Source organism: Aythya fuligula, chromosome Z, assembly GCF_009819795.1.
Source record: "Aythya fuligula isolate bAytFul2 chromosome Z, bAytFul2.pri, whole genome shotgun sequence".
NCBI lineage: Eukaryota > Metazoa > Chordata > Aves > Anseriformes > Anatidae > Aythya > Aythya fuligula.
In genome coordinates this window covers 18106590-18118219 of record NC_045593.1, presented here as the reverse complement: position 1 = coordinate 18118219, position 11630 = coordinate 18106590, and the positions used below count along the sequence as shown (strand labels likewise).

Genomic DNA, 11630 nt, shown 5'->3' with positions numbered 1-11630 from the left:
TATTCCATCAAAACCACAGGAAAGAGGAAAACTACTAAAACTACTTATTATTCTGCACCAAGCTTTGAAAACTCAACTTTGGGCTCTTCCATTAAATGTTGTCCTGTGCAGGTATTTGGAGAGTGAGTTAAGAATAAATGAATGACAATAAATTATTGTTTCTTGGAAGAACCTTGTGAATGTTTTTCTTAAAATAAATGATAATAAATAAGTAAACCAACCATCCACACGGTTTGATCTTAAAAAGTGTTACAAAAGTTAGTATCCTGATATATTTTGTTAGCAGTTCTGTTTTAAAAGTTCAATTTCCACTGCTTTGAGGGAAACAGGTAAATACATTACTAAAACTGTAGGCACACCAAAGACTGCCTGTGAAAAATTAATTGTAAATGAGAGCAGAAAGGTTGACTTAAAAGATAGGATTCAGCTTTTCTGAGGCTATGTAAATTATGTACGCTTTATTACCCTTAAAGGTAATTACCTTCATTAACTTTAAAGGTAATAAAAAGTTGAGGTATTTAACTACAGGTTTCAAGATGCATTTTTGTACCTTTAATACACAAGCTTTTGTTGTGCCCCATTTTTGCATATAGGAAGTAATAGACACACATCAGTATATAAGGAATCTGGTTTTCAGATCTGCAAAACACTAAGACTTTGTGAAAGATGGAATTTTGTGCCTTAAGATTTGGGACATTTGACCATAGAATCATTCAGGTTGGGAAAGACCTTTAAGATCATCTTGTCCAACTTTTAACCTAGTGCTGACAGGTCTACCATTAAACTATGCTTCTAGGTTCTACATTACACGTTTCTAGAAGACTTCAGGGATGGTGACTCAACCGCTTCTCTGGGCAGCCTGTTCCAACGCTGCACATCCCTTTCAGTAAAGAAATGTTTCCTAATACCAAACCTTAACCTCCCCTGGTGCAACTTAAGGCCATTTTGTGTCATCATATCTCTTTGTGCCTGTGAGAAGAACCCTATCCCCACCTTGCTACAACCTCCTGTAAGGTAACTGTGAAGTACAGTAACATCTCTCATGAACCTTCTTTTCTCCTGGCTAAACAACCGCAGCTCCCTCAACTGTTCCTCATGAGACTTGTTCTCTAGATGCTTCACCAGCTTCTTTGTGCTTCACTAGACACACTCCAGCAATGTCCTTGTCAAGGTGCAGCCTCCCCAGAGCCTAGGGGGACAATAACTTCCCTAGTCCTGCTCGCCAAGCTATTTCTGTTCCAAGCCCTGATGCTGTTGGCCTTGGCCACCTGAGCACACTGCTGGCTCATATTCAGCTGGCTGCTGACCAATACCCCTAGGTCCCTTTCTGTTGGGCAGCTTTCCAGCCGCTCATCTCCCAGCCTGTAGCACTGCTTGGGGTTGTTGTGCCCCAAGTGCAGGACCCAGCACTTGGCTTTGTTGAACCTCATACAGTTTGCCTCAGCCCTTGGTCTGGCCTTTCCAGATCCCTCTGTAGAGACTTCCTACTCTCAAGCAGCTCAACACTGGCACCTTACTTGGCATCATGTGCAATCTTACAGAGGGTGCACTCACTCCCCTTTATCATTGATAAAGATGTCAAAGAGAACTGTCCCCAGTACTGAGCCTTGGGGGGCACCACTGGTGACCAGCCATCATCTGGATTTAACTCCATTCAGGACAACTCTTTGGCCCGGTCACCCAGCCAGTTTTTAATCCAGTGGAGCATACACACATCCAAGCCTTGAGCAGCCAGCTTCTTGAGGAGAATGCTGTGGGAAGTGGTGTCAAAAGCCTTGCTGAAGTCTAGGTAGACGACATCCACAGCCTTTCCCCTGTCCACTAAGTGTGTCACCTTGTCATAGAAGGAGATCAGGTCAGTAAGGCAGGACCTATCTTTGGTAAACCCATGCTGACTGGGCCTGATCACCTCATTTTCCTCTATGTGCTGCATGATGGCACTCAAGATAATCTGCTCCATGAGCTTCCCTGGCCCCAAGGTCAGACTGACAGGCCTGTTGTTTCCCAGATTCTCCTTCTGGCCCTTGTAGATGGATGTCACATTAGCTAGCCATTGATTTGATACTGTGGAATTTTTAGCATGTAGCCATAAAGCATATAAATGCAAGAGATGAGACTGGCAGAAAACAATGTAATTTTAGATTGCAGTGAAGATAACTGGATGTGTATAGGGAGGTCTGGCCCTGGTAAGGTTTATCGCCGCTGTAGCTGCAATCAGAGCTATCCAAATGCAGTTATTTTGCACTAATGTGAGCTGACAAGTAGTACTATTTACATTACTGGTAGTGTAATACTCATGACTATAACCTGAAAGATTTTAAATGCAGCTTCTTTGTAGCAGTGTCATCCCCTTAGGGTTTTTGCTATGTGCTACTGGAACAATGACATATTTGGCCCCATTTTATACAGTGCTTTTTCAGTAGCATTTGTTTTCTTCGGGGTGCTGTTTAAAAATAAATGAGTCTGTGTTCAGCAGTATTCTTGTTTTTATTGTAGTAATGCTGTTAGGCCCTCAGGTAGGCACCACAGAGATACAGTCCCTGCTCCCATAGAGCTTACATGCTAGCTTTCAGAAGTCAGTTTGCTTATAAACTCTCTTGTTCACAAATCTAAATGTAACTTTGAGTTTAGACTTGAATCTAGTACTTCAAGAAGTCAGCAACTAGATTCAGGACCAGAATCAGATATAACTTGAAATTGTTGAAGGTATTCCTGACTTGTCTTCGTGCAAGCACAAACAGAAGCGTTTGCTGAAGCCCAGCATTTCAGAATATTATTTCATCTGTAACATGCTGTTTTAAAAAAGTAAAACTAACAAACAAAACAAACAAACAAAACAAAACAAACAAACAAACAAACAAAAAACAGTACAAAATATACATAATATTTCCAGCATTATTTGTGGCTGTGCCAACTTAAAAGTGCAGTAAACTCACCCATTACAAAAACTGTGAACTAGCCATGTAAGTATTAATCTTAAAAGAAAAATGAAACTAGTAACTTGAAGTGGTTAAGATACAAAACCTTATGCATTGCCTTCCCTTTATTTTGGGAGAAGTCTTACTTCCAGGACTGAGGGGGAATCCTGTTGTCTGGGGCAAAATAAAACCCAGAGTAGACTAGTGAATTGAATCATTGCTGCCCAGCTGATAAACTGTTAAATACCCAAGAAGTTGGGTGTCTGCTACTCACCTGTACTTGCCACCTAAGGTGGAAGAAGAAAGTCTAATGACTGCCTAAATCATTTGTGGTGCAAGCAGAAACAGAAATGAAAGATGTTACAGTCTGCTCCATTGTGAAATTCACCCTCTGGCCTGGACTGCAATGACCCTAGTTAGGCAGGAGTTTCTCATACATATAGGTGTGGGATATTGTTTTCTTTCTCACAAGTTTATGCAAAAATTGAGGCAGACAAATTTTTATCTGAATTTTTAGGGCATTTGCCTGCAGCGTTCATAACTATAGGTCAGGACCTTATTCTTTAGATCTATAAAATAATGGCTACATTTTTTTTAACTTGTTAAACAATTGTTTTGTTCATAAAATCAGTTGATGGCAAAAATCTTATTTGACAGTTAAGATCAGAATCCAGATTATTTTTCAGAATGTCAAAAAACAAAACCAAACAACAACAAAAAACACACCTCAAAATGTGTAACCTTTCATAGATACAAAATAAACCCAAAACACAAAATTATACTGAGCACAATGCAGCTGTCACCGCAAATGAAGCTGTTAGTTGCCAGAGACTAGTTGGCCCATGAGTGATTAAAAAAGACTGAATGAAACTTTCAAATATGATCACATCTAATTTTTGAAAAGTCCCTCAGAAAATAATTTGAAAGGTGCCTAGTCATACTGACAAACTAGGTTTGGGGGAATGAAAACATGACTTCGGGTTCTGAGTCAGTTAGACATAGTTAAATGTTTTACTCTTCAAGTAAATCACCTTGAGTCAGAAACAATCTTACTTGCATGGCAGCATCCATAAAAAGACAACACACGCATCTTGTCTCACCACTGAACATATGTATAATTGCCAGAGTGAAAGGCAGACAAAAGGCCAAATCCCCTGATTGTTAACCAGTCTTACAGCATAGGATTCTGTGAGACCGAGCTTTCATTAAAAACGGCCAGAATGTGATAAATTTGATGTGTGTAACTTACACGAAGTCAACCATGTGCGCTCAGAGTTCATTCAGAGCACTACAGTACTTTACTGTACAAAGTATAAGTTAGCTTCTTCAAGACACGAAGATGTGGGACCAAATAAAACATGACAGGTAAGAAGGTCACACTGAACTTTGGTCTCTTGGAGGGCACTGAGATGCTAAAAAAAAAAAAAGTGCAGTACACAGTTTATAGAGCTTAGGTCTTCTCTGTCTTCTGTCCTAACAAGTGCATAGTTCCTCAGTCATTATCCCCTTTAATTCACTTCATGCTCTTGGTCTTGCAAAATCTTCTAGTACAGAAATAAAGGCAAGATCTTGAGTCTCTTCCCTACTTATGTCAAAAGCCAAACTGATGTCAGAGTGACTGCGCGTGTAAAGCCCAGTGTAACAGGATTGGTAGTGCTCCTCTAGTTGATATTTGAAAAAAGTCATAATATGGCAGAGAACACGGTGTAAGTGGTTATGAAATTCATATTTTCTTCTCAGAGACAGTATGCAGAATGCAGTTATATGTATCATTTGGCAATATTTTCCAAAAAAAAACCACAGTGTACTTCAGTATTTTGTGACCATAGTGCAAGGAATTTGGTGGTATTTTGGAACAGTATGCCTGTCCATTTGTTCTATAGCACACACAGACATCTTCATACACAGTTCCCACTTCATAGAATAATAAAGACAAAGGTTTGCTGGTGCAAATCATTTCTCTAAAACAATAAGGATGGAGCTAGTCAATGAAAAAATGAGTTTTCTTCTCCCAGTCTGGAAGTGGTATTCACCACACATTCATCATCAACTTAATAGAAAGTGTCCTTTACACATATGGTATTTGTCAACTGAATTACGAACTGATGCTGTTCCACAATAATCTGAAATAAATTGCTGTGTTTCACTCTGCAGTGGATCAGAAGTGTTGCTGGCACAACATGTTACTGTAAACTCCGGACCTGCCAGTTCTAAAGGCTAAGTTTGTTTGAAAAGCAAAAATATACAAGAAAAGGCACTATAAATCATTTTTTGAAAAAACAAACAAACTGTCCTGCAGTTACTCTCATAATAGAGTAGAATCTGTAAAATATTTTCATCTATAAAAAAGACACTTTAATTAAAAATGTTTAAATGTTATTAAGCTTTAAGGCACTCTAGCTGAAGAACTGATTGTATCACAACTTCTGTTGGTGGCTCAGATCTCCTCTCTTTACACAGGTAACTCTTCATCTTCAGTCTTTGTCCTTTGTGAGTTCTGTAATTTCATCAATATCTTCTATATCCTGTGTCATTTTTTCATACTGTCTCTTGAAGAAGCCAACCTGTGAGAAGTATTAAAATAACACGGTCACAATCAGTCATCAACAGTTATATTTCCTAGTTAATCTAAATGGTACTATGGTAGAAGTGCATGATGCATGCATGTGCACACATTCAGTGTTTGATTTGTAAATGATTCCTAACTGTAAAGTGAAAGGAGCTGGACCTTAAACTTCTGCCTGGTACCACAAATGCCAAAACAGCAGTGCTGAGTAGCCAGTTGTCTCCCTGCCAAGGTACAGGGATCTCTAAGCTTCCTTGGTGTGCCAGGACTTCAAGAGCCAATGCTCTGGCACACACAAAAACTTTTCCCTCCCCCTTATCTAGATACCCTTTGTAAATCACTTTTTGCTCTCACCCTTCTCTTTTTTTGTCTGTCCAGCATATGTCCTCTCCTTGCTCATGTTTCCCATCCTTGCCCACTCAAAACATGAGAGTTCAGAGTCCAGTTGGTGAATTGTGGAGGTAGACAGGCAGCGTTAAAAGACAAAAATGCTGCTGCCCTCATTTTGTGCCATTGGCAGCCCATTTATCATTTCATGTTGCTAATTTCTATGGTGACTCACTTCAGAATTTTGATTTTAAAAGCATTTCTAAATGCTCCCATCAAGTGTGCAATGCCAATGCAATGTTATTCTTACTACCGAACTGTGTGTGCAGTTTTGTTCAGCAGAATCGAGATTCCAAAGAAAATAGCCCAAATGTATTTATCCCTTTCTGCTTTTCTTTTTAAGGATATAAACACCTACTTACTTTCCATAAAACAGCAACCAGTATTAACAGCAAGAGGAGCCCAGCCAATATACTGCCAATCACAACACCAATGGGTATCTCAGCTTTCTCATCTGGCTTCATTATTGTAACTGGGATCTAAAAGCAGAGAGATTATGCATTAAGGGTTAATGTTAACTGCACGTTAAGTAGGATTTGTAAACCAAATACTTATCAAGAATAGCTGTGCTGCATGCATTCCAGGATCAATGACTGGAACATGCCAGGGAACTGCAAACCTTTCACTGGTGTTCATAAACACCTGCTTTCACCACAGTAGCACAGGGCAGTGCCATTTAACCATTAGGGACCCTCATCAGTCTTGGCTATACACAACAGGCAGAGAAGCAATCTCTTCCTTTCAGCTTTCTGCCTTTCCAGGAAAGAGTTCTTTCACAGTTGTCCCCACAATACATGGACACCCTACCACTAGGTAAAACACAGATTCTTCAGTGCAGGCTGGGAATAGCCTTGCCCCATCTGCTCAGAACAGACAGTTCTGCTGCATCAGCTAGAGAAGAGCTACTTCCAGCTGAGTGTTTACAGAGTCCATTATTTGTGGTGGGCAACCGTAGGAGGCAATACTAATCAGAGGCCAGACACCACCATGCAGTCACTGTGGCTGCTCAAATTTCTTCCCTCCTGCCTGGCAGTACCACCTCAGTCTCCTTTGTCTGCTGTTCCTGCCTTCCTGGAAACCACAAAACAGCTTGCTAGTCTTCTCGTATTAATCTGTGTTCTCCTGAGTTAATTTTATGAATTTGCAGTAAGATGTATGGGTCAAACAGGAGTGCTTCTAGCACACCTGTGCTTCCTGACCAATACCAGAGAGCTCACAGAACAGCATAGTGTCTGTAAATTCATTTTCAGGTGATACTGTATCTAGTTACATTGAGTATAACCAACTGTATAGTTACATCTAACACAGTTGCTCAGGGAGATATTGCTCTAATATTTATGAACTGTCAAATCTTTGGATTTAAGCTTGGAATGACATGCATTTAGCATGAAGATTTTTTTTTTTCTTTCCTGAAACATGATAAAAGAAGTCATGTTGGTTTACTTTCTTCGGGTTGCTTGCTCAGTGCATTTGTCTGTTGTAATTTAATCCTAAACTTTCTGGGAAACTTGCACTGAACTGACATCTCGGTGATTTAAGTCATTTCTGCTGGAAGGCTCTAATGTTGTGTTAGGTGTGGCTATATGTATTCATTTCACTGAGGCAGGCTGGCTTTAGGTATTTTCTAACAGAATAGCTGTAATGATGATTGTAGCAGGTTAATGTTATGATCTCCAGCTGGCAGTCTTTCCCAAATTGGAAAAAAACTGAAAGCTTTTACGCACAAATATCAAGCAGCTTCCCCACCTAGAATCACATTAATTTATTTGACTACATGGTCATCCAAATTAAAAAAAAAAACACAAAAAAACACAAAAAAACACAGTGTAATTTCTATGTGCAGCCTGCCTAGTAATGCTTTCTGTATTAGATTAACAGGGAAGTGGCACTACTGGAATGGTAAATCTATGCCTAAGAACAAATGTCTTCCTTAAAGTCCAACTGCGGTCAGTAAGACACAGTGGCTGGAATTCACCTCATCTAACACTGTGTCTACCTACAAGTTAGCCCTTGGCCTCCAATGGAGAAGGATGGCCTTTTTTTAGGGCACAATTCATCTTCTGATTTTTAGCAGCACCTTTGAGATGAATGGCATCTCAAAAATACCTATTCTTTCTATTGATTAGGGTTTATAGGAGTACTAACTCTTGTGTGGATATCTAATGTAGTTACTAAGATGGATTAATCCCACGACCTCAGTTGTTTGTCTAAAATAGCAATGTAAGTAGGAAATAAACTCAGATTGATACTGCACTGTCCCATTCCAAGTAAGTGTGAAAGGGCAAAAAGTGGGTACCACTCTGTGCTCCCAAGCACTGCGTGCAGTGCTGGGTACTTGCTCCATCTCTGGAGTGGCAAAGGAAACTGCCCTAGGGAGAGTGTATGGTACTCTGCCATTTGTCAGCTGGCATATTCGCCAAGAGTCTTCACAGGGCAAGAGGCTGTCCAGTAAGAATGAGACTGTAAACTTCACTAAAACACATTGTGTTTCTTAGGAACCCTGTGGATTACTTTCAGGGTCTGCTCAGCCACTGCCTCAGAGCTGTAGAAGTCCCAGTTGCAGATCATAGAATCCTTTAGGTTGGAAAAGACCTCTCAGATCATCAAGTCCAACTGGTGTTTTAATGGCTGGCTGAGGAACTACCTATTATTTGTCAACTAACTTAAGTAAGAGTAATTTGAATAGTTGAATTCTGGTGCTCCTGGAATCACCAAGAGCAATACTGGAAATGTAAATTTGGTAGTATCATGGTCAATTTGGTAGTATCATGGTCCAACCAAGGAAAAATACACAGTGAGCTATCTAAAAAATCTGTACCATAAGTGGAATATTTGTATTGTATGTTAATGAGTATCATATCCTAGCAGAAGCAGTATCATGTCACAAAACAGAGACACTCAGCAGACTTCAAATACAGGTGTGTAATTTTTCTACAAAAAAAATGGCAGTAGTTCCAGGCCTATGCATCTATTTCCTTTCCTTCTTCAGGGTTTGTAGGTTTCCTAGGATAGAAAAGGGTCTGTTTAGAGGTTCCTTATAATAATAAAATAAAAATATAAATAAAATTTCTCCATGAGAAAATACTGAAAAAATAGTACTGGAATATAGTCTTATTTCCACATTCAGATCAGCTGGTCAGTAACTGTCTTGGTACACATTTAACTGAATTTTCCACTGCCTGTGAATGGACTATACTACATACTCTCACAGACTCCCTTACTAATTTGTACTTTGATCTTCAAAGGACTTGGTTATTTTTTATGGGTGAAAGAGGCTGGTAACTCCTGTAAAAATAAACCTAAACTTAGTCTTGCAAATGGAAGAGTGTCACTTTCTAGATAAGTCAGGAGAACAAGGAGAACAATATTGTTATTATTACAACAGCCCAGTGAAAATGTATTCTTAAGCACTTATCCCTGCGAAAAGGATTGTAAACTAGCAAAGTGGTAGTTTGGTGACTTTTCGTAAGATTAGCTGTGTCCATATTGTCCATATGCAGCCATTCCGTATGCAAAAATGCTCCTCAGTCTTTCACAAATGAGATTAAGCATACTTGCTGGAGAGCTGTGCAAAACACCTGTCTACAAAGATCAAACTAAATACACTTAACAGAAGACTATAAACCAGATTTGCTAGAATGTTTCCCAGAGCTCATATATCTACAGCAATTAATTCTGTTGGAGAAAGAAGTCCAAATTTTGATCTTTTCATGCACAGAAAACTGAATGAGTTTCAGAACTTTTCAGCTGAGTTTTGCTGATAGTTCTACTATCTATTTAAAATCTGCAGGTTTTAACTGTCTTGTTTATATAGCAGTCAGCTGAAATTAAAACATTTTAGTAACTTAAGGGAGTTTGTATATAACCAAAAGGATACATTAGTTCAACATACTCAGATGTCATCAGAGCTTGTAATTTGCTATGTACTGCTAAATGACACTGAAAATTACATGTTATCAGTTTAATTCAAGAAAAGAGAGATTGAAAAAGTCTACTTATACTTCACTTACAGTTAGGGTATTCTCTCCAATTATAAATAAATCAGTGTTATGTGTATTGATTTCTGCCTCTGCGGAGAGTTGCAATGTCTGGAAAGTTGACTGAAAGAGAAGATTAAGAAAAAAACAACTGTAAAGCTCTGTTACAGGACAACTCATTAGAATATAGACATCCTAAAGTAATTATCTTGTTTTGAAATGAAGTCTTCAGAACCAGAAGAAATTCACAGTATTAAGAAAATTAAAATGCTATTTCTTTTTATTTGTCCCAAGATAAAGTGCATATGGAAGTAATTATGTATCAGTAATACAGACTTAATTTTGCTATTTTTATTAACTTTTCCTCTTTAACAAATAGTTCAAACAAAATAGAAGAATTGGATTATATACCCATTTTTATAGTAATTTCAAATCTGTGGCTTCTGCTAGCTGAGAAGAGATAGGGAAAAATACAATGGTGAGAAAGGGAGAAATCTCTCTGGCCTTTGAAAGAAATGGAAATTGGATGTTCTTTCCCTTCTTTTCCCCCTCACCTCTATCCAATGCTTCTCTGTTTTTCCTCATTTATTTTTTCCTACCATGGCTTGTTCCTCTCCACTAGTCAAACTCTGACATCATGCCCTCAGCTTAAACAAAGACAACAAAAATCTAGGCCAATTCCCAATTGAAATGAGACTTTATGCCAGATATCACTTCCTCTGCAAATGTATCCAGAGGCAGAGGAGCATGGCTGTGCTTATTCTGCCATTTCAGTGTTGCTCTTAAACCCATGCCTTAGGCTTGGCGATTCCTGATTCCCACAGGACCGCTGAGAACAGATTCAGGTTATGGGAGCACTAGCCAGCCATTCTAGAAGCAGTGAGTGCTTTGTCTTTTTGCCTCTGCAGCCATATATCTGCAGTTGGTTCTAAAAAGCCTACAGCCACTGGCAGGACCAGGCATGGTGGACTTGACAGAGGGAACATGAGCTACCAAGGCATTGAACTGACTGTGCAGGTTACCGCTACCTGCACAAGTAGTCTGTCCTGCATTCCTAGATATGTAGAAACCTGCCTATGAGTGATTCAAAGCACCTTGCTGATTCCTAAACACATCTTTCTTTGCTTTGATTAGCAGGTATCAGCAGATCTGCTGCCTTCTCTTTAGGCAATGATTGATAACCACTAAATAACAAGGCTATGATGTGCATCATTGAGTGCTTGTAAGGGTATTTGCACTGACAATCAAACAGAAAACAAAATAGAAAACAAAACGGAAGATGAGAGGAAAACTAGAACATTCAGTCTTCCCTTCCCATCTCCCAGTGGAAAACAAATTGTTTCCATGCACTGTCTTGTGAGGGTAGCAACCTTTTACTCAGGCCTCCACCTTCTGCATATCTATCAGCACTAACAAATGTTCTTGACCCAGCTGACTTGAAAAACACCATCTTTAAAGACAGGCAGATGCTTTTCTTCACACACTTGCATAAGTATACTACATTATCAACCTCACCTTTTCCTTTAAGAGCTGAAAGATGAAGCTGACAACAATCTTGCTGTTCAATGTCAATACCTGCCATCAGACTCGCCAGACAGACTAATGAGACTGCGTCATGTTCCTGATGCTCTGTGCAAGCCTAGGACAGTTTGGTTGGTTGCCTAGCTGAGGAGCCAACATAGTCTCATTTCAGAAGTCTGGTGATTCAAGATGATTTATATTCTGGAGGACACATTATGATTTAAAATGGGAAAGTCAAGGTTTTATTGATGCATATTTTTA

At 39.2% G+C, this 11630-nt stretch overlaps 1 protein-coding gene across 1 annotated transcript in view; it reads right to left on the bottom strand.

Moving 5' to 3' along the window:
• Positions 1 to 2881: 2881 nt before the first annotated feature.
• Positions 2882 to 11630, bottom strand: part of ITGA2 (integrin subunit alpha 2) — an 82253-nt gene continuing 73504 nt past the window's right edge. The window contains exons 29-31 of the mRNA XM_032205586.1: positions 9882 to 9971; positions 6234 to 6350; positions 2882 to 5482 (exon numbers count right to left, since the gene is read on the bottom strand). Coding sequence (XP_032061477.1) covers positions 5393 to 5482; positions 6234 to 6350; positions 9882 to 9971 — 297 coding nt within the window. The 3' untranslated portion in view covers positions 2882 to 5392. The remainder of the gene's footprint in view (positions 5483 to 6233; positions 6351 to 9881; positions 9972 to 11630) is intronic.